This window comes from Gasterosteus aculeatus, chromosome 17, assembly GCF_964276395.1.
Source record: "Gasterosteus aculeatus chromosome 17, fGasAcu3.hap1.1, whole genome shotgun sequence".
In the NCBI taxonomy this organism is placed as follows: Eukaryota; Metazoa; Chordata; class Actinopteri; order Perciformes; family Gasterosteidae; genus Gasterosteus; species Gasterosteus aculeatus.
The window spans coordinates 8,650,189-8,677,647 of record NC_135705.1 but is presented as its reverse complement, the minus strand read 5'-3'; the positions used below and the strand labels follow the sequence as shown (position 1 = coordinate 8,677,647).

Genomic DNA, 27,459 nt, shown 5'->3' with positions numbered 1-27,459 from the left:
GTGGGCCATGAAATATGTTTACCTCATGTTCATTGTTTAAAGAGGACATTGCCTCCATCCACAGGGTACAGATAGTAACTGCATGTTTTTATGTAAGAAAATGTGAAATACTCCGTACACTAAGATCGTTTACCCAAGTGAAGGTCTATCCTTTCACAATAAAGGTTTAGCATTCAAATGTTTCACTGAAGTAAAATAATTAGTATTATGAGCTTATTATATTCAAATTGGCAAAAGCGAAAGTACAAAGTTCCTGCACAAGAACCTCTTTCATAGAGATATTGTTACTCTTACTTTATAGATGAGGTGTTTGGTCAAGTTATCGGTTGGGTGAATTGTTTGCATTTTCTTAGAAATGAGCCCTATTTCCAAAATTCTTATTAAGATAATGCAAAAACTAAGTGAAACACGAAGGTCTTTTAACAGGAAGAACGTAAAATCTACTGACCAGTAGGCGGCAATGCAAAACCACTTCACAGTCAGTGCATGTATGAAGCAGTTCACTTCATCGATCATCTTCCTCATCACCATGAAACCCTTTTCATTGGACGTCACAAGACAAAAAAAACAGACGTTTCTGTGAGGTTTCACTGATTTATTGTTTTGTTAATGTTTGTGCAGGGATAAGAGTAACAAAAATCTACAGGCTAGACATGATATTTCCTGTTCCTATCATACAATGTTATTTATACAAGTATCCTTTAACAATATGTATATATTCGATCAAATTAACCTTTTACACTTCAAGATATATTGATCATCTTTTTAAGACGGACGGAAAACATTAACGGTAAACAAATTAGCCTAAACACCCATATAGCCTGTACTGACCAAATGCAAATCTAGACATTATGTAAGTTTCAATGATACTGATGTGTTTTATCATGTTTCTAGTACAACACCATCAAAATGAACAAACACATCCTACAAATACAGCAGAGTTCCCTGTAGTGTTTGTAACGTTCACTCGAATTGCAGGAGAACATGTCACCTTTTTCTATTGAGACAACACACTAATATTTTATATAGAGATATTACTTTATTTTGATAAGAACATTTTGTTGATTGTATTATTTATTCATGTGTATTGGTTATAAGGGTGGCTTGTCTACAAAGTTCACAACAGCTGTCAATGTCGTCTGTGCAACGGTGTTGTCCAGCAGCTTGGTCTCCTTCTCTGACCCGTTCTTAGGTCAATGACAAATATAGTTCTTAAAAAAAGGGTACATTTTGTTTCCTTAAATCTACATTTTGAAACAACTTCCATGCAGCAATTAATATCGGATATCAGAGTCACAAAGAGTTTGTGTCGGCCCCTTTTCCACCGCTGAGACGCTGCTACAAGGAGACGCTGAGTCTCAGGTTGTTTCTGTTAGTGGTGCTGTACTGGTACCAGTCAACCTGGCCCGTATCAGTGCTACTGGCTGGTGACGCCACCACTGCCTCTGCTGCTCAGACTGGTTGTAAATATGATGTGGTATCTTTAAAATATTATATTCTTCTCAAATTATTTAGTAGAAAAAGTAAATCCCAGTGACAGTATACCATACTTCCTTTGTAATTTTAGTTTCCAAATAGTGGCTCGAACACCATCTATGTGGCCATTCGAAGAACTACATACATAATCGGATTTCACCTGGGTTTTACAAGTCACCCATGGCTGTGCCTGAAATCATCCTCGCTCACATCTCCCTATGGAATGAACTAAAAGGTGTAGCGTAAAACTATCATTTCTGCGTCTGAAAAGTTACGCACTGGTTTGCTGGCTTGAATGCAAATTTGTTACATTCGATTAAATCAATTTTTTTAAAGGGGACTATTTACAGTAGATTCAAATTCCCCACGCAGAATTCAGACACTGAAGTAAAATGGGGAACGGTTAATATAGTGGTCGACGTAGTGAATAGAGAGGGATTTCAGACACAGCTGGCACATCTACCAGTCACTGAAAACCTATAGTTGCGGTCGGTATATATTGGCAGTGTGTGACAGGCTCACAATAAAAACGGTGCCCAAGAGTTGTTTAGTTTTAATTGACTATATCTACCAGCAGCACACACTAGATGTCTAGATAATTAGTGGTGTAATATGACCGTAAGTGTTCCCTCATAACGGAACAGAACACCAGACACAAAATCCAAGCTCACAGCATTTTGTGACCTGATTTTGTGATTCACAAAAGATTTTCATTGTCAGATTTCCGTAAACAGGCATTTTCCAGTGCGTCCCTTTTTCATCCAGCATGGCTGTTTAGCACGGTAGCATTTTATAAAAAGATTCTAGTAGATATATATTCTGTTTCTCTGTGATATTGTAATGCAGTACATAGACATCGACGAGTTAGTGTGCTGGAGCAAAGTGGCCAGACGCAAGAAGAAGCCGTCCTGCACTTTAGAAGATTATACAAACCAGGTGTTGTTGTTTATTTTGTGGTCAAGAAGAGGTGCAGGGACATGAAGGAAATCACTATCAGTTGGTTCTCCAGCGTTCTCCAACCACTGGTCATGTGACTGACCGGAGCTACATGTTACCTTGCCTGTCTGAGCACGAGGAGGAGGTGGATGGAGATGGGGAGGGCGGTTTGGGGAAGACCCTGTCGGTGGGCGTGATGCCCGGGCTGCTCAGGCCGGAGGAACTGGAGCTGCTGGAGCGGTGTGGCCCCTGGCCCGGCCCAATCACGGGGGCGGGCCGGACCGGTCTGACGGGCGGGGGCCTGAGAGGCGCACTGGGTCGACGTACGGAGATAGCAGGTTTGAAAGTGCTCATGGTCTCGGAGGAGCTGCTGCTGCTGCGTCGCTGGGCGGCATCTGGGTCCCTGATCACCATGGTGTGGAGGGGGCTGCCCAGCGGGTCCTGGGCTCCGGCGGTGTGTTTCAGGGGCTCCAATGTGTCCAAAACAACATCTGGGGCGTGTTTGGCTACGTTCTGTCGCTCCAGCTCACGCAACTCATGGAGCGCTGTGTTCATGGTTTTCTCTATGTCCTGAGCAGAAGGAAAATTATATATAGGAGGTTTTTGAAAAGATATTGAATAATCAGTCAATAAATAACTGAAACCACGTCCCCCCCTGAGGATGGAGCAGACATGCCACTGCACTTTTAAAGTTCCAGTTTGAATGACTCCTCAAAGATTGCATTATTACTGTCTAGCTCAGTGATTCCTAAAGTGTGGGCCGCGGCCCGAGAGGTCATTTCCAATAAATAAATAAAATGTTTTTAATTTTCAATTTTGAAAAGTTTGAAATTAATATAAAAATATGTCCATTGGGGCGCCCTCTTGTAGTATTAAAGTAAATATATATGAGCTCTGGGGAAAATGGTATACAAAACATACATGGCCGGTTAATACATTTTGAATCGGTTAAATTCTTAAGGTAATTTAATCATCCCTAGTTTATGTTTTGATCAGAGTTGTGATTAAAGGTTTGGGTGGGCCGCAAAAGATTTTCAGATTTCAAATTGGGCCGCGGCATTCTTGAGTTTGGGAACCGCTGGTCTAGATTATATTTAGGGTCGCTATCACTGTAAAGACTAAAATGTGATATGAATCAAATATTAAATATTGGGCTGGATAAGGCACTAAAGGACAAAATCAGTCTAAATCTGTGTAGTGTATAAAGATTACAATACGTACAATACGAACTATGATCCGGTTTAAACACTCACCTCAGCGAGTGCTTCGGCTTCAAGGGTTTTGTGATCCCCTAGACTGGCGTGCCGGGTGGTGCTGGGTGAAGATCGTTGAGAGTGACCGTCCACGAGGGCCCTTCTCTCCGAGAACGCGGCGAGACGTCGCTTCTCCGGACTGTCCGCTGGGCCCCTGCCAGCCGCCAGTTTGTGTGGGCTGCAGGGCCGAGGCATGACCCTAGGGGGCTGGTCTGCAGCTCTGGGGGGGCTGTGACCGTCAGCGCCGTTCCTGTGGTGTGGACCTGCAGCTCCATCCGATCGCACCCTCATCCTGAGAGAAAAAGAAACCAAAAAAAAAACAATTTGATGCTCTCTCAGTCAGAATACCAAGTGAAGTGTGTGTTGTGTGTGAAAAACAGTAAAAACAGAGTTTTTATATCACCTTCCCAGTGCTGCACCCAATTGGCGGTCACATGGAGACCGCCGGTCACTTCTCAATGAGGCTCTCTCATCGCGGTGGGGTCCACTGCTGATCGCACTGTCAGGCCTCTGAATGCTATCCGAGAATGCATCATCCCTGATACGGAAAGACGGAAGAGATTGGTCTTGATTAATAACTTACGCCCTCGCGAAATGTTGGCTTTCAATTTCCGAGAATGAAACTTGAATCAGTCAAAGAGCACATAAAAATCTTTAACAATTAACTCTCGCCACAACAACAACACCACCACTATAATGTCATCAACACAGAGAGAATTGATCAGGTATCAGTCCCTTGAAGCCACTGTTGGCAGCACATTCATCACTCTTCTTGATTCTGCTTTAATTTGTTACCAGGTCATCGGGCAAGAGTTATGTTGCGAAAACAAGAAAAACAGACAGGAAAACGGGTAGATTTTGTTTTTTACACTGATCATCGATGGGGATGCAGGTTTTATAAGCCCAGCTTGAGAGGATAATAAGAATAGAAAATGGAGAGAAATAAATAATGAGCCCAAAGTAGACCCAGGGTACTGACTTTCTGACTAGGTCACCTTTTGTGATGCGGTTTATACAAAAATGTATTTTGTACTACAAAAGTCTCCCTCTTGTGAGATTTTTTTGGTTACAAATGCATCTTACTCACATGTCTTGTACCACAATGTACTGATGTGGAATCAGACCGTCGACGCCGTTATGTCGGCCCTCCCACCAGTCCTCAGAGGCTCGCAGGTAGAGCAACAAAGAGGCTCCCTTCTTAAAGGAAAGCTCTCTCGGACTTCGGCCCACGTAGTCAAACTTTGCGATGGCCTCGATCTGCTCCAACTCTGCAGTGCAAAGAACGTAACGTGCAACACGAATGAATGGGATGGAATCATATGCAACACTTCTGGGTCGTGTCAGCTCTTACGGCCTTTGCAGTGGACCGACTGTGGTGGGTGACTCACCTTCATCGCTAGTGTTGGGTCCGGTGCCATTGTCTACCTCGTCGAGAGTCCCTGGCTCACTGTGGGGGCTCTCACTGGACGAAAGATATTGAAACAGACATTTCCAAAACCATGTTTTATGTTCATGCAAAGTAAGGTGCGTATGTAAGTTTATGTAATGATGATTCTCACACACTTTGGTTTTAGGGTTTTGTCAGTTAACATTAACATAACATTGTTATTGAAAATTACTGTATATATTTTCTTTGAATCAAAAATTAAAAAACTGAAATCCTCTGTTGATTCTCGACAACATTTTGCTTCCAAATCATAAATAAAACCCAAACTAAATCCCTAAGACGTTTGAATATGTTAATGTTTCTAAAATGGTTCTGTGTATTACATAACAAGCCCACATCCTGTCTTGGGTTCTGTATGTTTTGTATCACCTGCCTAAGGAGTGGGTAAAGTATTAGCCTAGTTTTACACGGACCACAGGCACTTTCCACATCATCAATATTTGAATCATTGAGGACTGCACAAAATGTATAGAATCAAACAAATTACATAAGAATTTAGTCAAGTGGAAAAAGTACAAAAAGTTATTCCGTAAAGCTGTTCTGAGAAAAGTTAACGGCTGCATGTAAAAGGCAGCTTTTTTAAAAATCAACCCTTTATTTTCCCCTTTGAGGAAGAACACACTCCCAAGTAACGGCCTCATAATCCATGGACACCTTGTCTCACACTCACCAGTACTCTTCCCCACCCGCCATGCACTTTTCGTACACGGGTCCGTCCAGCTCCCGCTGGCTCGGGAAGATGACCTCGTGGTGGATGATGACGGTCTTAATGATCTCGTTAACATGTGCCTGGCAGGACACGGGGTCCTGTTCATCTGGTATTGGCATCAATGTGGGGCCGAAGCAAATGGCCAGGTTGTAGGGATCCATCATGTTCTCGTCGCTGTACTGAGACACACTGTCAAACCAAAAGCCAAACGCTATCAGCGCTGATTCATCAGTGTCAAACAAGTGTGATTTGTTTTTTTGGGGGGGGACTTACTGATTTAGAAAAGCAAACAGGTATCTCATGACGATGATCACGGACCGCTGGAGAGTCACAATTATCTGCTGAAGGTGATGAGCCCTTTCTGCGCCTGAGTCAAGCTCTGAAATAAAAAATAAAAAAAAGTAGGAAAGTTACAGAAAGCTGCACTAAAGAAAAAAAGCATACTGTTACATGCATTAGATGTTTCCCTGGAATGCGACTCACTGGTCGTGGATATGAGGTCGAGAAAACGCTCTTTAGGGAACAGGGGGTTTTCCAGCCCCCTGAAGTAGAGCTTAAGGACACCTGCCACAGAGTTGATGTCATGATCGGACTGATCGTCCACCAGTGGATCCTCTCCTAGAGACGTAAACACACAATCATTCATGACTATCAATGTTAATATACACACAACACTGATGCATTCTTTTTTTAATGCACATATCAAGTTGGAAGGTTGGAGTGCAGTTATGGTTCCACATTTATTATTACTCCAAGAACACTGATCTTATGCATTATGCATCTAAAATGGTTACCATGTGCATTACAGAGTTACATGTGACATATGGGCTCTTCATCTGCACTTTAGAGGGCCGGTTGTGGAGACCGTGGCTGTTGAGGTGGACCGAAAAACGCAATTTAAAACCAATCAAGAGAAAATGGCCGAGCGCACTGGGACTAACCTCTTTCAAATGCATTTTTAATATCGTTGACTTCGACGTGGGAGCCAGGAACTCGAAATATACCTTGCTGCTGGAGACCTGTGGCGAGATTAAGAAAATGAAACAATCACCGCAGAGTTTGGGCAGCACATCAAGCCTGAAGGTTAAAGCACACTTTTGTCATTAGAAAAAGCTTAACGTGGCTGTGTTTCGCTGCGGTGGGGCAACGACACTGAATTATTATTTGGTTAGTTTGGTTATGTTCTGACGGGATAATGTTAATCGTTAATCGTTTATACAAAAAGAAGGAGAGACAAAGTAACTGCAAGCACAGGTTACATAATTGGAAAGAAAGTTGAAGGAAACGTGTTAAATAGGAACCTACCATACAGGTTGATGTATCGAACGCAGCTCTCAACTACCACTGGAATCGGCTGCCCTGAGTCCTATCGCACAGATTTAAATGATTATTGTAAGCACATAAACAGATGATTATAGAAAACAAATAGTCATGCTTGCAGGGTTTTATCATCATCATCAGATAGAGGCAGTCCCTACAATGAATTAACTTAACAATCATTAATGTTTTCTTTAAACAAATAACTGACTAAAATGTATTAAAAAATGATGCAGAAAATGTATAAAAAAAGGTAGAGTTGTGTCTTTATTATGCAAAAAAAAGTTTGTAAGTAAAAACTAAATAAACTGAGAATAAATTATTTGTTAGTTTTGCTTATGAAACTATTGTTTTTGCCTGCAAAACAAAATAGCAAGTTTTTATTTTGCAGGCAAAAAACAATATTTATTTTTGTTTGCAATGCAAGAAATTTGCTCTCAAAACATATTTCTTTGTTTGCATAATAAAAGACACAAATCTACTTTCATAAAAATGATGTTGACACAAACACATTTACGTTACTACCAGTACATTATTTCCCCAGGCAGACAGAGACACACACATGTCAGCATACTAAAGACAGTGACTATCCCGCCCTGCTGTAAGACAGAGTACCTGACTCCTGGCCCGGACATTCCGTCTTCCCCTGGCAGAGAGCAGAAAGGCCCGCAGACGGAGGAAGAGAAGCAACGAGAACCACAACAGGTTAGTGAGAGAGACAGACCGTTCAGGGGGAGAGAAAAGACGAGGCCCGGCCCGAAAGAATAGCCGAAGCATCAGTGCCCTGTGGGGTTTTTAAACGTGGCTCGACTTCACAGGGCGAAGTCTGTGGAGGGGGGGGTGGGGGGTTTCTGGGAGGACGGCCGTTAGCTGCAAACAATTACTTTTACTATCCATTTATATAACAATTTATTGCTCCTTCATTTCAATACGCAAACTTGCCTTTTGTTCACAGCCACACAACAGTAACAGCTATTGCTTTCGCATGTGTGATCGCTTTAGCTGCAGGGCTCCACTGCTTTAGTGCAGGCTCCGTCTTGCCCGCCCGCCCGTGTTTGTTTGTTTGAACATTTGGAGGTGGCCGTTTGCTCATTTGCATAGCCGAATGTAACTGGTACATGGCCAAATGACACGAGGCCAAATGATTTTAGTGTCCGGAGGGTGAGGATGATAGGAGAGAGGATGTTAAAAGCAGACCCGACACCAGCGCAGTGCTACCATCTCCAGAACCTCACGCCCTCTTTGCTAAATTACTGGACCGTGAACACAAGGCAGCGAGCAAGAGGAAAATCAGTGCATGAGTGAGCCAACATTGGGGTAAAAAGAGTAGTCAAAGGAAAGAGAGCCCCCCCCCCCACCCCGAGGACCGCTAGCCAGACAGCTGAGCTCACGGGGAGACAAAGAGCACAGATGGGCCAATACCTGAATGGAGGCCTCCATGTTGCCGTTAAACAGCTTACGGTAAAAAACGGAGCGAGGTTTACACTTCCGCATTCTCTGGGGTTTAGGGGGGAGAGTGGGGGGCCTGGGGAGATGGTGCGGGGTGTACGGTGGGTACAGGGTAAACAATGAATGCTAATGCAATTGGTATGAAAATACAAAAAAAACAAAACACAGAGTGAATTGTGTTGGTTGTCGTGCCTTTGCCACAATAATTTCCACTTTCAAAAACATAATATTTAAATATGATGCGCAGATCGAGAACACTTATTATTTACCTTTACCTAATTGACACACAGATGGAGCTGCCTTTAGCAGATTTAATCAAAGTCAAGTATAATGACTACAGAGAATCATCCCAAATAAAAACGCAATAAAGATTTTAATTGCATTTAATAGAAGGTAGCTCCAAACAAGTAAAAGCCAAACACTTTGTGCATATTCAATTTGAACTTGGCTTCTTCAAGAAGAACAACAGCAGACATTCTCTCCCTCTCCCTGGCATTTCATTTATTGGTCTAACATATTGTATAGATTAAAACTGCGAGGAACTTCGAGCACATCCTTCTCTGATTAGGATCAAACCCTTTGTTCAACAAACAAAGAGAAGTTGAGACGACTCTCATGTCCCCACACTGTGATCTCAGTCAGGACACTGGAAGGATTTTACACATCATTACCTACTTCATTCATCCTATTGTCATTGTCACTCTTACCTTGTTGTTCCATATTCAGCCCTCTCCCCTATAAAAAAGGAAAAAACAGCAGAGAAAGAGCCCTAATTAGTATGCACTAGTTTCACAATCACAGAAGATAGCTGTACGGTTGAGTGCTGGCCGACTATACAGGGCTGGCAGATGGAGGCGGAAAGGGGTGTTATGAGAAAAACGTGCTTCTATTCAGGCCGGCTCAATCGGGTGAGAGCCACGGCTGCATTTGACTCACCGCCAGGCAGCAGTCATTCAGCGGTTGCCCCTAGAAACGGCACAAGATTCCCAGAAGGGGGAAAACTTGTCTCCTCGCTCTGCAGAGTAAAAAAACGTATCCAGGGGCAACGGGAGAGGGGGAGCTTTCTGGGAGCTGATTTCGTACAGTGCGGCGATTTTATGACGCCTGCAGCGCATCCGCGCGCACGTCTCACTGTACGGCAACTAATGAAGGCCCCACCTCGCCAATCCGAAATGTTTGTCCGTGTGCAAAACAACGTTTCTGGCACAATCACATGTTTTGTCGAACACACATGACTTTTCTTCTTCACTGTTTTGTTAGTTAAATCAATATTTTATAGGAGGAATATTTTAACAGAGTATGGTGAGGATTATCCTTTAAGTAGAGTTATTGGTTATTCTGAATCAGATCTATGGGGTTTATGGTACTTCACCCACCTAATAAAACACCATATGTAAAGGACAGACCCGCCATCTACCATCGCTCTCCCTCCACTAATGAATTGCTCAATAAGTCTCACCTTCTCCTAGCGTCTGCTTCAGGAGGTCATGCTTTGCCTGCAGTTTGATGATAAGATTGCTGCCATTCAAGTACTCCTTGTATTTCTGCAGATGAGATGCCGAGAGAGACAATAAGCAAAAAGGTTATTTCACCGCAGTGCAGTTGTGCTCTCGTCGGTCTGAGAACTCACGGTGAAGTAGAAGCCCTCCGTCTCTTGCTGATTGGCTCGTCTCTTCGCAAGGTTCGCCTTGCTCATGTAGGAGTCAGAGGAAGCCGATTTGACTGACTCCGTGGATTGGCTGTGCTGGAAGGCCTCCGAGACGTCGAAGTCCTCCACTGTGAGCATGTCCTGAAGGGTCTGCATGGTGGCATCGAGAGTCTTCCTCACCTGACACACGCAGCATACGAACGCGTTTAATTCAGTGTATACAAAAAAAATACCCAAAAGGCAAATAGTTCCTGCACACCTCCTCGGTGTCAGAAACAAGCTGTAAGGCCTAAACTGAGCCGGGAGGACATTTTCACAGCAGCGTGACTGACGCACCGTAAACAACCGAGCGGTTGGCTACCAATCATGAGTCATCATGACATGAACGAGGAATTATGTTCCTTCCACCCGGAGGTGGACATAACACACAGGTGTGACACACCCAGGTGACCTTTAAAACACGTCCGTGCCACTGACAAAGGCCTCCGTGGCTTCAGGGCAGCAGAGGAAGGAGACTGGATGGGAGATGATTCATAATCAAAAGGTGAACATAAATGCAGGGCGTGACGGAAGTAAGGCTGCCGCTCCCAGTTTGAAACATACCGTAGCAAAGCCAAAAAGGTGAAACGCTTCAGCTGCTTTAAGAGTGGTGATTCTTAACATGAGAGACTTTCCCTGATGTTCAAACTCAGTGTTTCAGTAGTTGTACGTTTTGGGAACTTAAGTACATTATATTACATTACAGGTCATTTAGCTGACGCTTTTATCCAAAGCGACATACATAACATTTTTGAACCGTGGCTTTTTACAAAATTCCCCGGGGAGCAATTAGGGGTTAGGTGTCTTGCTCTGGGACACTTCGACATGGGGCAGCCGGGGCTCGAATCGCTATCGTTATATACGGTTATTGACGTCCTACATTAGAGCTGCTGATATCTTCAAGTCATTTTCCGACTCTCCTCCCTGGGGCCGAATTTGATTGATAGTTTAAACGATTAGACATTAATTTCCTGCCTGGGTACCTTGCCAAAACCCGGTGATATGTTCTTTAACACATTACCCGACTCAGTAGAATTTCTTTGTGCTTTGGAAAATGAAGCTGGGACACAATGTTTCATCTTATCATTAAAATGATATATTCTTTCACATTCCAATCACAAATCCAAGAATTTAGTCCCACCACAATTTGTCCCATTTCAGGGTTTCATGCAGCGTTTTCCAGCCAAAGCGGGCCACAAAGACCACATAACAGAACTGTGTACAGCTATATGGTTGCCTGGAGGGAAACCCTGTGTTTAGTGTGTGTAAGAGTTCATTTTCTTCTGAGTCAGTACAAAAAGAGTATCACTGTGTGTGGCACACTAGCAGTGAGCCTGCTAGACTTCATAAATGAAACGCTGGCCGGCCTTCAGCGTGTGTGTGAGCCCCGTGTGCACTCTTCACCTCCTCATTCTCTATCCTCAGCGTGGCCAGGCGAGACTGCAGCTGGTGGTAGCGCATCAGGAGCTCTGTCTGGACAGGCTGCTGTGCGCTCACCTGGCACACCTGGGATTAGGAAAGAAAGGCAGGTTGAACATCGAGAACAGCAAACATGGTGAGATACATACATTACAAAAAAAGGGCCTTTTACAGTCCTTTTATTCCCACGGTGACTCACCTCATCCCCCATGTGTGGCTGACAGTCAAAGCGTGCTGGAGGGCAGAAGATCTGGCTGTGTGCATCCATGCACTTCAGCTTGTCTCCTCTGGTGTCCATGGCATCCACGGCTCCCTCCAGCAGGTCCAAACCCTCGTGGCGAGAGGTCTCCAGACTATACTCTGCCGACAGGTAGGTTCTCAAAGTGCGAGCCAAGCTTGCATGGAAACCTAAGTCACAACACTAGGAGGGCAAGATTCAAAGCATTTAGTAGCAACAAACCAATTTAAAAAAAAGGCAGATAACTCATGCAAGGAGTAGACAAAAAGTTCTTTCGACATTTCCATTTTTAGTTCAGACAGAAGTTACTTACATCTATCAAGTCTGATACATCATGGATGTAGTACTTGGCCACCAGGGCATTGGTAGCTGCCAGGTTGAGAAGATAGTCGTTCCGGGCCTTTGTGCATTTCAGCTTGTTTTCAGAATACTTGGCTTGTCTCTAGGGAGAGAGGGAGAGAGGCAGTCCCATCAATGCCGGGATGTAAAATGGATTCCTAATGTAATGCAACACAGTGTTAATTTGATTTTTTTCTGATATACTCTACTCTGTCAATATATTTGATGCTTTGCACGATGTAGAGATGGGCTCCTTCCTCGTAGCGTCAACTTGAGTGTAGATATTATGCCTCTAATGCACTGCACATAACATCACATTAGAAACCCGTACACTAAAACAGACCTTCTCCTTCATTTTCTCCATCTTCTTGACTGAGCTCCGGCGCTGTGGACGTTCATCGTGTCCATAACGCAGCAGACTGGAACCGATGTCATTGGCTTTGCCGATGTGCTTCTCTTCCTGTTTCTCGGCCTCCTTCAGCTTGCTCTCTGCACTGAGACTCTCAGTGTGGTACATGTGGTACGTCTTCATCACCTGTCGTCAACAACAACAACAACAAAAGATAAACTAAGTACCAACGGCATCACAGTCTAACGTATGAGGGATGGGATTTTGAGGAGAACATCCATCGCATCTCAGATTTTTTAAATATGTTACCGGAAACTCAGTTAAAAATGTGGCTAATATTTAAAAAAAACTAATTTGTCCCTAAATGGCAGATTCTCTGAATTCTGAAGTATTTAAAATTATGCAGGCATATTAAATAGTACATATATATGACCACATGTTTTTTCAATGCATGAGTGTATATTACACATGAACTAATGTAACCCTGGAATTTATAGGTGTGGAATTACACACTGGAGGAGTTGTACAGGCGCTGCGTCTAATGTGTCCACATTATTGTGAATCTACTCACATTGGGCGGATTGCTTTGGAGGAATTTCGCATTAAGTGTCTTGAATGGATACATGTTTTAACAGCATCATTGAAAAGATCTCAAATAAATATTTGACCAGAGACCCTGAATAAACACTGCAATTAAACGGCATCTGGTCCTCCATAGCACACTCAAATGTTCTGGTTTCCTAGCAACCCTGACGGAAACGGACGTGCAGAGGACAGCGAGATTGATCAGCAGGGGATGAAGGAGGCTACAAAGCGACAGAGAGCAACCTTCTCTGCACCCTTGAAACAAGAAACTGCTTGATTTCCTCAAAAATCAAACAGCCGATCAATAGCGGAGCCAACAGGCTGAACAAAATAAAGACCCCTAATAGCTGAGATTACATTTTAAATGTAACTCTTAACTAATAATAGAACACAAATTATACGCTGAATAAATTATTAAATGGATTGAAGCTGTATAACTTTATCTATTTCAAATCTTCACAGACTACTGCAATTTCCTGTGCTCAGTAGCTGCAGACAGACGTTTAATAATGCATGAATAACAGAGAGGGAAAATCAATACCATCAAAGCAGTAAAGTGCTGTATAATATTACATGTACGAATATTAGTATTAGCGATTCAGAGCATATTCACGTGTACCAAAAATTCTTTAAATGATCAATAACCACTGAAATTACACTGCAATTAAACAATATGTATATGATATATTTTATAAGCCGTTTACTCAAACGAACTAAAGATCACAAAAGATCCTTTAAGCACTGTTAACTTTGGTGACGTTCTAGTATCGGTAACCAGGTTTCTTCATTAATCCCATACAGTATTTACTCATTTAGATAATTAGCTGTGCAGCAATCAGACAAAGTGTCTTTAGAAACAAAATAATTAGCCGAGAGAGAGAAAGAGAGATTCTCTAGTATTGAATTCTATACAACTTAAGAACACAGCTCGTCTGAACAACAGTAGAATCAAATTACAATACATCTGAAGCTGAAAACCACTACCAACGTACTCTGTAACTACGATCATGATATCGCCGGGAAATGAGGCCCAAAGGGAGGCGCACTGGTGTGTGTGTCCCACATGCAGCAGATGATATCACTATATCAGGCAACTATGTCTTCTGTCAAATGAAGAGGCATCGCCACTGAACACAGCTTTTGTTTATCCTCACCATTTCTGTGCATTCGCACGTGCCATCTATTGCATCCGCACTACGACATATGACAATAGACCGGATGGCATGTAACGTGTGACCGCATGTAGTATCGGCTGAAGCTATAACAGCGGCTCATGTTTGCAGTGAGCACAATGCAGTTCTGCAGCACAGACTGCTGAGTCTGCTCGGAGCGTTGCCAGGGGCAAGAACGTTCTCCCCTTCAAACTGTTGTAGAAGTTTTCAGTGGGCGGAGGGATGCAAATGTTCTCCTTTCCCGACCTCGAGGGGATGGAAGAAACGGCCTGTTTGCATGCGTTGCATATCTGCTGTGTCAGGCCAGCTGTTTCGCAGTTTTACAGGTCTGAAAAAAAAGGCTCAGGATTGACGATACGCAGGCTAACTGAGGGGAAAGGCAAAGAAAGGTCAGACATGAGGGGGCAACTCACAGTGTAGAGCTCGTTGGTGACTTTCACCAACTCCTCGTGCATCTGCACCCCGATGTCCTTGCTCTGTAAAACAGAGGGGAAAAAAAAAACAGGTGAGAAGTTTAATTTTAAGGAAGAATGAAGCCAGGTATTTGAACATATACGACCAAGAACAATTACCTTCCCTACAAGTGAAAAACTACAGCGTTGTGTGCCAGCAACATCTTTGTGTGTGAGCGATGTCAGCAGGCGCTGAAATGCTGTCATTACTCTGCACCAGAAAAAGATCTAATACAATGCCCAAAGCACACATGCAGACAGAAATAGAGCAGTGACAATGCTGCAGAGCATTTTCCAAGGAGTAGTGTCACAGTTTCAGCTCAGTTCCAGGGGCTAAGAACCTATGATGAATTGGACATGGAGCGACTCTGGAAATCCTGTCGAGGGGATATGGAGCGACGCAGAGCGCAATCAATGCCGCTTTTTTCGCAGCCTCTCGGTGACCTCTTGTCAATACAGCAGCCTTGAATTTCACATGTGACAAGAATTACATTTCCAACACATTGAGCGCAACTTTGGCTGGATGGTAGTTTCTCACACGTGGAATTCGTCAGCAGTGAGACGGCATTGCAGTTGAACCAGAATGCAGATCTTACAACAGCTTTTCTGCTAATCAGCTATTGGTCCTCCTCTTTATGCTGGCCGTAAACCATCCCAGTCTCATCAAGGCTCCCATCGTGACAGCGCAGAGCCCCCTAGAGGGCATGAATGACTGGAGGCTCATGCCGCTGTCGAACAATGCTGATCTAGGATCCCGAGGGCAGATTGTTCATCCCCGCCCTTGGATCACTGCCACTCTGCTACTTTCACACACACACACACACACACACACACACACACACACTGGAAATATTGCCTATTTTATGTGAACGTAAAAACCCAGAACAAGAGTGTTGCATTCTACGGCATCAACATTTTAAACAAAAGTCAAAAGTTGCATCTTATTTTCTGTATCTGCAGCTTACTGAATGAGTTTTAGTTAGTGGTAATCTGGCGTGAAATGGAATGATGGCCGCAAAGAGCATCAACAGAACATTAGTGATCCAAACAGAGGGAGCACTGAGCATCATACTGAAAATGACAATCCACATGATGAACGGGGGAAGGTTAAAACAACCAACCATGTTAAGCTTTAATGTGGACACATGCTACTCTCAGTGGCAAGTGTGGCACGTTGACGCCCTCAGGTAGCAAAAACAATACGTTGATTTTATGATTAACAATCCAATATCATAGATAAAGTGAAAACTTTGATACTAATTGTCTTTAAGATACGCCTTTATTTTGAAAAGGCCAATTTCCATCCGTTCCAGCCCAGTAATATAATTGTCAAACCGTACGCGAGTTGCTTTTGTGTGAGAACCGTAAAGCATGAAATATACGTTACTTTTTGAAACATTTCAACATCGTTTTGTTAGTGTGGCGTCGGGTCTCCAGCTGTGGGAACTAGTCATGCGATGTTGAGCGTACGAGTTCAGTGACTGTGTGCGTTAGTGACGGTCAGGGTCACGTGCCCTCATCCAATTAATTCAGTTTCTGACCTTTTTAAAGAGTCTGATGACATCCTCGCCCACGTGTGCCAGACGGACAATGACGTTGTTGTTGTAGATGTCGCTGAGCGTAGCGTGGTCTCTGCTCTCCCGCCTGGTCTGGTCCAACACCAAATACCAGCAGTTCACAGTGGACACCAGATTCTGGTCCTTTCTGAAACACACAAGGAGATGAACACTTCGGTCCAATTCAGTAACCAATTCCTATGAAGCTGCCCGACGTAGACCAATTCAACAACCGAGACCAGACATTGTGTCGCCAATTAGAAAGGAAATTTGGTTTCACACACACAAAAAAACCCATGGCAACTTTTGCCTGAGTGTCCAACAGACCGCACGTCTCTGTTACATACGATCCATGGGTAGTGGGGCGCCACGCATTACAGATCATGGGGTCACTATGATGTAGTAATGAACCAGCAATAAAGAAGAAAGCTGTGCACACACACACACACACACACACACACGAAACCATGCTGACTGCACTTGTCTCTTGCTTAACAAAGCATGTGAGTTAAATTATTATCACACCAAAGAGTTTTTCTTCTTCTTCTTTTGTCTTTAGAACGCTTTAAACGTTTTTTCTGACTGTAGTATAAAAAATGCTGCATAACACTTTTTGTACACTGCTTGAATAACAGCTATGTGTAAAAACCTTCTGCTCTTGGCCGGTAGTTGACCTGTGCTGGGATCCAATCCAAATTTAACTTAATTTCTCCTTTAATGACTAGCGAGAGTAGAAGAGTGCAGTAAGTAATAATAATTAAGATCAACTCATTCATGGTTCCTACACAGTAAATATTTACTGTGTAGGAACCATGAATGAGTTGATATATATATTTCACATGGCAGGTCATAGGACCTTTACCAACTAAATTTAAGGAACCTCTTGTTTTTCTGCAGAAAGGGTTATTTTGTAATAAGGCAAGGCCAAAAGGCTGTTGTGTTGACTTCCTAGTTCACTTTATCCGTACAGCGATAAAAAGAGCTGCACTTTACTAAAGGTAATCGACATTAGCACATACGATCATTTCATCCTTTAACACAAAACCAGAACAGGCTTCCCCTATAGGCCTTCCTGTAAAGCAGAGCAGGTGTCTGATCCTGTGCATGGCTCAGCGAGCTCTGCATATTGCTCTTGGCTGCTCTTGAATTTTTAAATGACCATCTCTTGTCAGCCGTTTTATTAGATCAGAAATAAAGATCCAAACAGGTCATGGGTGAGAGAGAAGGCACTATGGTTTTGCCGATAAAAGAAATAAATGTAAAATAAAAAAATAAAAAAGAGGGATTGCAGAGCCAGACGACACGTGTGGCATCATTAATGACGACTCTATGTATTGTAGTCTGTGAGTGTGAATTTAGCCTTTGACAGATATTATGACGACCACTTGATGTGACGGGGGAGAATCGGGGACAGAGAGAAGTCCCCCTTTGAGGGAACGCTCCACTTATCAATGTCCCGCCGACGGGAGCTCTTTGCCACGATTACTCTTCATGTGCAGCTGACAGAAGAACGGAGCGACCTGACGAAACCAACGTGTTTGTTACGCACGACTGACACGGCCAGGTCACACGAAAGGGTGTGCATCTGCTTATCTGTGGATCATACCATCTTTACTGTAGTGCCCTTCTTTTACTCGTGTCCAAATATTTTCGTTTTCAGGGGGTCCAAAAACATTTAGATGCCTTATTTTCGCCATTTCCAAGGCCCACGGTGCTGCGAATGATTTTTGATGATGCATTTCCTGTTATTTCTGCCCACTGATTCAAATGAACCACATGGCCATGGGCTGCACATACAGTTAGAAAATTATTTGAAAGTCACAGCGAGCTGCAGGCCGGTCGAAGCATCTAAGCAGCAGTTCTTCAACATGACTGTGGGTCATGTTTGTTTTATGACCACAAACATTTAAAACAACACGTAAAATAACCCCTTCTTTTTGCTTTCAGACTCCTCACTGACGCTCTGATTTGCTTTCAGTGTCCATTGAGAAAATAGGAGTATTTGGCACGAAGTTTAGTGTGAGAACGGAAATGAAATGACAGCCACAAAGAAAAGACGAAGGGGGGGGTGGAGGGGTGTCTGACCTAGTTGGGACGAACACAGCAGCCTGAGGCCACAAGCTTCTTTGGCCCTGGTTTCATTTCAGGTCATTTCTCCTGCTGTACCCCCCTCCCCCTCTCCTCCCCCTCGCCTCTTTGTTGTCCAACCTTCCTCTGTGGCCCTATTCCTCTTATTTCTGTCTCTGTGCCAGTTATCGCTATGAAATATGGAAGAGTTGTGTTTATCGGTCGAAAGCCCATTCGATACCGACAGTCCGGTGCTTGGGACTCACTTGAAGTGATGGTGCTCTCTGGAGGTCCGTATTTTACCAGAGAAGCGCTCGGCCAGTTTGTCCAGGCCTCTGGAGTACTCCAGCTGGAGCTCGGCCTTTCGACGGAAGAACTCTTGCAGGTCCTGCAGCAGCTGCAGCCGGGACTCCGACTGCTGCTCCAGACAACGGAACTGCTCCACCAGCTGGTTACGGATCTCTGGGTATCAAGAAAAAGAAGAGACCATCTTCAGAATATGGGGTGCAGGGGGCGCTTGCGCGTTGGTTCTCACTCTGTGCATTCAGCATTCAGCCCACAGTCCTTTGGAAGTGAAGTGGAGTAAATATGTATATTTAAGGCGGTCAAGAATAAGCAATCATGAAAAACAAAGTTGTCATAATTGGATAAAACTGGATGTCAAAGTGCATTTGTCCACTGCGTGCATGTGCGAGTGCATGTGCATTCACAGTGGGAGGGAGAGTGGCGATGTCTAAATTCTGGGGTAGCACGTGCACATGAGATGCATGTCTGATGATTGCAGCAGACAGCACGGAAAATATAAAATAGGTCAGCTTCTCAAAATGCATTGTGCTGAGGGAGCCTTTGGAGAAGTTGGTCTTGGAAAAAACAAATTACGTGGCATTCTTTGGTTTTTAAGATCGCTGTGGTTTGCCGTTTATTAGGTTTGGAAATTTACTGCTCTGAGGAAAATTATGTTGTGGTCTAAATTTTTAAAATGCGGTTGGTTTGGCATTTACAATTACAAAGTAAAGTAGGCTAAATGAACTACATTTAAACGATGCTTGTGTACCTACAATGCAGTCAATTCAACTAAAGCGGTTTCAAAATGATGGGACTAAATGTCCGCAGACTCCTTACTCCTTACTTACTTCCTTACTGGGCAGCTTGTACTGTTGGCTGATCCCGTAGATCTCAGAGATTTTAGGGGATAATAATGAAATAATAAGATAAGACATTCATTTATTAGTCCCACAATGGGGAAATTCACAGCATTGCGGCAGCAAAGTGGACAGTGCACACCAGATACATGGTAAAAAAACAAGAGCAGCAGTATAATGATACAAATTACAAGAATAAAAAAATATATATATATATATATTAGTGTTTATTGCAAGGGTGTCATATATTCAGTGACTAGGTGGCTGCTGAATGTGTTGCTGTGGAAAAAACATATATCCCATCAGAGCCAGACGCTGAGTGATATTGCTGATATCAGGATAGAGACGAGCTTATGTTCACATGGTTCACATAGATATAATTAACCGGAGCAGACTCGGGTCCACATCTGGTTCCTGGCGACACTATTTTTTAATTGTCTTTTTTCCTTTGTTTTAAGAGAAATGGCAATCAATCACTTGGAGGAGAGGAATGTGTAGATGTGGTAAAATCATCCCAATGGAATATTGAATTCACATCTGTACATTATACACGCAAACACAAACGCTGGAGGAGAAACAAAGCTTCACTCATTTGCGCAACATTGAGATGGCTGAAGATTCCATGACAGGCTGGTTCAAGCATGCACATGGTAGCTGCTCACAGAAGAAACCCTGACATCAATGGGAAAGAGCGCCCAGTAGAAGAAAAGTGCCCTTGTCCCCTTTTAAATGCGGTTTCTGTACGTACAAAATAAAAGGATTTCAAACACGTCTGCAAGTGTGAGCGAGAATGTTAAAGAAAGAGCCGGCACGAGAAAGACAGAGCAAATATGAAATCCCTTGCTTGTTTGGAAATGTGCCCCTCATGGTCCCCACAGTTCCCAGTTGCCTGGTTACGCCTCTGGAGGCATCTCAATGAGAGCTTGGCCAGTTTCCTTCTCTGACAGTCACAGCAGTCAGACTGTTTAGCATAATGGCCGAAGACGAGGGCAACTCGCTCTACTTTGAAATACTCAATAAATAGCCGGAGCTGATGAACGAGGCAGCAATCAAGTTTAAAATAGAAAGATATATCACTGCAATGTAGAGTGGGGGAGGGGAGTAAAGCACTGGACAGTACATCTTTCTGGCCTGTATGACTTTAATTTCTCTGAATCATGCAGTGGAAAAACAACGAGCGGACAACATAATGAGCAAATCTTATCACCGAGACATCAAATAAACTCATATTTGCATTCGCTCTCCTGTGAGCGTGTTATTTTTAGAACTTAAACTGTTACTAGGGACTGTGCAATACTGCGCCTCATTCGATGAATGATTCAAGCCCTTTGCAGAGTAATGCATAATTACGAGGAAGCTGGCGAGGAGTTCAAGTGAATAATGTGCAGACAAGTAAGCCTCAAAATATGAACGTAGCCTTTTTGTCTAATCGAAGTTTACCCATTTATAATGGTTAGTTCCTCCTTACCCAACTAGTAAAACATCCCGATGCGTTCTGGGGAATTTAACAGGCATTTTTTAGGCTGCATCCTTTTTTTTTTTTTTACAGAGTAACACTGAAGCAAATGAAAAGAACTTCTAAAGATGCCTAATCTGGTAGTAATTCAGCACTAAATATAGTTTTCTGAATACATAAAACTAAAGTCAAAGCAAACCCTGCACGGAATGTGCCTCAACAGAAGCATCCCTCTCATCAGCCACATTGTTGAGCCATGTCTGAAGTTTGAACGGGAAAGTACTCGCCTGGAGCTCCTCTTCTACTCTGCACACTCAAAACAACAAACCACATCCGAGTGCCAACTCGAAACACGCCGTGTCTGCAGAGGGCGACGTGCCCGGATCTCTGATGTAACGAAACAGGGGGGAAACCATCGGCCACGTCTGCCAGTGAGGCCCCTGCAATGCAGACAGAGGTCACCAAGAATCGAACGGCGAGGAGTCCTCACCACGGTAGCACAGATTAGCTTAGCACGGCTGTCGCAACGGCCTGCAGCGGTCTCTGCGGCTGTGACGGCAGTCAGCCACGCGGGGTTAGTCACGTGGGTCTTAACCCAGACTGACACGTTGACATCATTTCGGTACAAGTCAAGGCCGCGTTCTGGGTGCAGTAATGGCCGCGCTACGCCTTTACTGCCTATTTTGCTAGAGGTCTCGCCCTCGCAAGAAAGGGCATCGCTCTTTGTGCGACCACAGGACACCGAGATCCAGGATGTGGGGAGAGCCAAATTCAAAGCGTCTCCTCTCTTTAAATCTAACGTCGCTCAACTCTTGGCAGGTACCTGTCGTCGCGACAACACTGGTGCCAAGGCACGGCAGACAAAAGACATTGTTTCGCTGTCGAAACCCTGACATTTGAGGCAGTATCAGTCCAGGCCTTCTTTCATTATGCTCAATGCACACAGAGAGGGCTGTGTCTGCATACTTCTGGTGGAATCCAACTCTGCAGCAAATGTGGCTGCAGCAGAAGTGAGATACTTGCTTTGCAGCAGTCAGATTGCCAACAAGCCAGTACAACCAAATCCCACAAGCAGACAAATTAGAAAAACATTACAAAAGTAACAACTTGCATTACAATTTATGTCATAATGCTGCAAAAATGTATTTTATAAAGACAATGTCACAAAACTACCACATGTCTACAGGTTACCTTGGCAACAGCAAATCTCACATATCAAACGGCGTTAAAGACAATGTTGCCCACAGCTGGAAGTACAGCATTTCCTTTTTTTTAAATTTTCCAATACTGTTACACACAATTGATTAGGATGAATATGTTACAATGCTATGTATTGGGAATACAGCCGCAGGCCTGTAATGTGGAAAGTTAAATAAAAAAATCCTGTGCATTAGGTACGTTTGCCTGATTGAACTGCTCTGCAGTCATCCGCTCGGCATTAATGGAGGCCAGTGTCAGTGTCAGAGTAAAGCCCCCAACAGCTCCAAACTGATCTAAGGCCAGTTAGTAAATGAGCTTAAGATGTCAGCTTAAAAGCTTTTCCTGAAACTGAGTCGAGAGAACGCAATGTCTCTCTCACATCCACAGCGCTGGTGTGGAGGAGAGAGAGAGAGGGAGGGAGAGGAAGCGAGGAGGACAAGGAGTCCAACAAATAAACAGACAAAGAGAAGACAAGGGGAACAAAAACCACACCGGTCTACAAAATGCTGATCATACTCTTCATTCCTGGCAAATGCTGACAATGTTTGGCAACGTCTGCTCAAAAAAACTGGATTTGTCTGCACCCGTTTGGGCCACTTTGTAATTTACTTGTTGACTTAGATGAAAAGATTCTCATGAGTGGATGTCCCCACGGTACAACCAGCAGAGAGTTAGCTTAGCTTAGCATAAAAGACAGGAAGAGCCAGTCGTGCTCTGTCCAAAGATAACTAATGACTAAATATAAAAAAAAATGTTATATTTAGCGCTGTATAAAATACATATACATGTGTTCCTCCTTAAATCGTCAGCAATAAAGCAAATGGTCCTCCCAAAAGACGCTAGAGTTCAATTCACACTGCAATCCGACATGCATGTCGCAGCGTTTCCCTTTAGGTTTACAACGTGTCGGTCCACAACTTCATTTTTATTTCTTAAAAACTATGCAAAGGCTGCTCTGCTGCTATTCGGATCACAACTGGAACGCGGAGCTCAATGACTGAACCTAAACACCAAACACGACTCTGGTGTAATTGCCGACACAATTAGCTTCACACAGACATCGATTACTACGGTCGATTAAAAAAAACAAAAAAAACAGCATATAACCGTTATCCTGGTTTAAAATATTAACTTCTAATAGAAGGAAACCTGTCCGTGTCTGCTAATAACACCAAACACTGGGAAAAAAACACTACTGTGAGAAGTTGACGCACAGAAGTGTTGTGTTTATGTTTATTTATTTGCACAATTTAAAAATAAACAAACCCAGGAATAGGCGGGACTCTGCTTATTTGAAGCCTCCATCTAAATAATATAAAAATATCACAAAATGATAAAGAAGACGTAATGGTGTTGATGTTTTGTGTGGCTATAAGGCCTGTGTGTATTAAGGGGACACGGGTTCATACGCCTGAAGTTGTCTCCAAAAGGCTGAAAGGACAACCGGCCTTTACACGTCCTGCAACGTGTGTTCCAACACAGTGCCACTGTCCCTGACCCCCTTCTCTCTCTGGGTGGTTCAGCTAGTCACATATTTTGCGGCAGACAGTGAAATCCTTTCACGGTTCATAATTCATACAGACAGCGTTCATTATTTATAGACTTTCTGAACGGTTTGCTGTGTGATCTTCTCAAGCATCCCCCTCTTTCCATTTCGATAGCATTAATTGCCTTTTAAAATGATGCCATTCAATGCATTCCTCGACCTTCATTAGAAATTATAAAGGAAATGTACCTCTCAAAATATTCTGTATGAATACCTGGGAGGTGCGTGACCTCCAGTCCACTGGAAGCATTGTACAAGGTGAAACGGTACATTCCCCGGGTGGGTGTGCAGCATCTGAGCAGTCTGCACTTTGAAAACAAAACATACCACTAAGCTGTTTGACCACATATGCAGTGCATGGCACAGAGAAACCGATTCAGCCACTTTGCATCTTAAATCAGACACATCCCTGGATCCCAAATGACAGGACGACACGAATTCTCTAAAAGAGATATGTTAGAAAAAATAAAAAATGGCTGTCATCTATAAGTATGCGAGCTGTCCCGCCCAACAGCAGCAGCGCACACTGAAAGCCGCACAAAGCGTGCGGGAAAGTTACGCAATAAGCGCCCTGACACCAGAGAGCAACAACAACGCGCCTCACCGACCTTTCACTTGGGTCTCATACTCGGCGATGATCTCTTTGTCCTTCTTGACTTTCCCGTGAGATGACATGTTTGGGTGCACGGCGGATTGCGCGATCCTCGGCCGGGGGGGGGGGGGGTGGAGAATCAGCGTCTCTCCGGAGGGCCACGACGATGCAGCGTTCGTGCCCGTGCGCGGTCCTCTCCCCTCGGCGGCGATCAGATGCGATGCATCGGTCGCTGCGCACACAAACTTCGGGTGGTGGGGAGGGGGGGGGGGTGGATCGACCGCACGTGAGGCTGCGCTCGCGTTCAATGCGCACGGCGATCCGCGTGCCCGACCACTCCTTTTCCAGCGGCACTCTTCGTCGAATGACAAATCAGTTCCCGCGTGATGCACATTTCACGAAGCCCGGTCGGAGCTCCGGGAGAAACGGCAGCAGCCTCGACGGTTGCGGCGGTGAGCTCTCTGCAGTCTGTCCGGTGTGGGCTTTCCTTTTCTCTCTCTCTCTCTCTCTCTCTCTCCCTCTCTCTCTCTCTCTCTCTCTCTCTCTCTCCGGTCTCTCCTCCTTCCCTCTGCAAGTTCAATGCTGCTGCTGCTGCAAGAAAAAAGGCTGAATGGATGTGAAAGTCAATGTGAGGCTCCTCCCCCAGACCCTCCCTTTAACCACCATTCTCCTCCTGGATGGATTAAACATGCAAAGCTTCTCCAATTTTGGTAGATCTGCATGTAGTTTATATTTTTTAGTTATATGTTTATGTTTAAACCAATACAGCTTTAAATTATCATCCTGATATAGTTTGGGGTTGATTACAATTTTAAAAAAAATCTAAATTATTGTGAAAATAATACTCAAAACTTTCATTTGGTTCTTAAATTTAGAAAAGCTGGAGTTGTGGATTCTACCTGTGCGTGAACGGATCAACCAGCTGTAATCATAGAAACGGATTTCCAGGTGGAAGAAACTGTTGTGTCACAGATGTCCAACCTGCTGCACACATTTCTGACCGATCCTGTCGATCAACTTACTGTGGCTTCCCAAGGGCCACTGCGTGCCACGTCCTCCATGTCATCACCACACCAAATGTGGTTTTGTCCCAATGCAACGTAAACAGATGCCTAGCGCAGGAATAATTGAGCACTCTCATTTTAAGACTGCAATTTGAACTGTGTCAGAGAATCTTTCGTTGCCTTTGCACCCGAGGAGCTCTGTGGCCTACGACCTGTGACAAACTTTACAGCTGGGAGAAAGCTCAGCAGAAATGTGCACAACAACTCTTCAGTTGTTACGATTGAACCTCGGGGTAAGCCTGATAAAAGTTTGGAAAACAATGTGAAAACGCTGTGTCCAACTAGGCCAGTGAAACTAATACCATCCACTTATATGCCTTTATGGGAGGAAAGATCATTGCATAGTTACACAAAATATTAGTTTCCTTCAGGAGGCTAATAAAGATTCCTCGTTGCGTAAATGTAATAGTTACAGCAGTTTTTGTGGAGGTATTCAGGGATATACCTAATGTTCACCATATCAATTTGATCATTTTAAGGAGATTACTTTGTAGCTACTATGATGAACTTAAATACAAATCAATCAATCTAGTTAAGACTCGTGTTTTTTATTACCTCATATCCGCTTGTGGGTATTCGTAGTAGACAGCATTAAATTATACAGGTGCCCTGAAAGAACTGATAATTAAGTGCAAAAAAAAAAACTTAGATAATTGCAAATTATAAAACAAAATATTCTATTTGTTTAGTCCTCATATTCACAGTACAACTGATAGAGCTCATGACCAGAGATCTATCTTAAATGTTGAGCAATTTATATGTTTATATTCAATACACTGGACATAAATGATGGCAAAAAATGTCCATACCAGTGTGAAATATTTTGATGTAAGTAGACTTTCATCATGCATTTTAAAGGTATACTTTAAATGCTGTCATAAAGTACTGTACACATTCTTTATTCTTAAATGTGATTTGCTTATCAGTTAACTCATCACAGACCTAAACCTGGAAGAATATGTACATTTAAAAACAAAAATGCATTTAATATGCTGTATTAAATCATTGGTCAGGTCAAGTCACTATGAAAATAGTCTGTGTACTGGTGCCATAGATGTACAAAGACAAACATGGATGCATTATTTATAGAACTGATACAGAAATGTCAATGGCTTAAAAGTGACACTGTGACTTAGAAATTATTGTTTTTAAAATAAAATGTGTTTATGTACAGATTCAAATCACCAGACATTTAAACATTGGTGTAAATGTTTTAAGCAAACTGTGAAATTGTGTGTGATGCTTGTTTCGTTATGCTATGTCGTTTCCACTGCGCCACACTGATCTTTTATGAAGCCGGTGCTTAAGGTCATTGACCTAATAACATATAATAATTCCTGAGAAGCTTGCTTTATTGGCTGGCAGTATTTGTAGTCGCTTCCCTTCCCGTGATAAGAATAATGATAACAACATGTCAATATGTTGTTGAATTGTAATCTGTTTTAGCATAGAATATGGCAGAATTTGTAATATATTGAATAGAGATTTTTTATTTTTTTTATAACAGTCAGAGACAAGAATGCTTCTCTTCAAATTCATCTTTGGACAATTCATGCACATTTTCCGTGTAAATGTTTATTTCAGGAACGGAACAATGAGGTGGTTGTTTCTAGTCGGTCCCGTTAGCGGAGAGCACACTCGATGTTAACTTACTTACGCTAGGCGGTCATTACAGTGTTGTAAATACCAATTGATTCCAAATATTGATCTTATTATTACCGCGGGTTTTTTGCTGTGATATCATGGGCTTTCTTAAATATGTTACGCGGGATGATTTATTGTTTAAGTTCTTGGGTATTTGATTATTTGTGCTTCCGTTGGTGCGTGACTTCCCTCTGCTGGTAGAAAGAGGGCCTGTAAACATTCCTCTTGTGGCTGCCATTATTTCTCATGCATCACATCGAGTAAGTTATGACTCACTGGGCATTCCTTCATCTACTAGTAAAAATATCAATTGAATCCCAGTATCACATACCTTGTGACAGCTTTGAGTAATAGCAAAAAAACA

General features: G+C 43.2%; 1 protein-coding gene across 2 annotated transcripts; it reads right to left on the bottom strand.

Annotated features, from left to right (window-relative positions):
- Positions 1-580: 580 nt before the first annotated feature.
- On the bottom strand, positions 581-24,982 carry LOC120834947 (SLIT-ROBO Rho GTPase-activating protein 3). Of its 2 annotated transcripts, none has more exons than XM_040203358.2 (22): positions 24,404-24,982; positions 18,718-18,913; positions 16,370-16,532; positions 14,790-14,852; positions 12,614-12,805; positions 12,245-12,373; positions 11,893-12,114; positions 11,679-11,780; positions 10,218-10,415; positions 10,047-10,131; positions 9,295-9,322; positions 8,561-8,663; positions 7,127-7,187; positions 6,763-6,840; positions 6,305-6,439; positions 6,095-6,200; positions 5,783-6,010; positions 5,054-5,127; positions 4,753-4,933; positions 4,069-4,203; positions 3,666-3,957; positions 581-2,982 (listed from the first exon to the last, which is right to left on the bottom strand). In XM_040203358.2, the coding sequence occupies exons 1-22, from the start codon at positions 24,468-24,470 to the stop codon at positions 2,521-2,523; spliced, it is 3,300 nt and encodes a 1,099-aa protein (XP_040059292.2). In that variant the 5' UTR covers positions 24,471-24,982; the 3' UTR covers positions 581-2,520. The 2 variants fall into 2 exon arrangements, with proteins under 2 accessions (XP_040059292.2, XP_040059293.2); XM_040203359.2 differs by lacking the exon at positions 8,561-8,663 and adding an exon at positions 7,754-7,784 and having other exon boundaries at positions 24,404-24,980.
- Between the last annotated feature and the right edge of the window lie 2,477 nt (positions 24,983-27,459).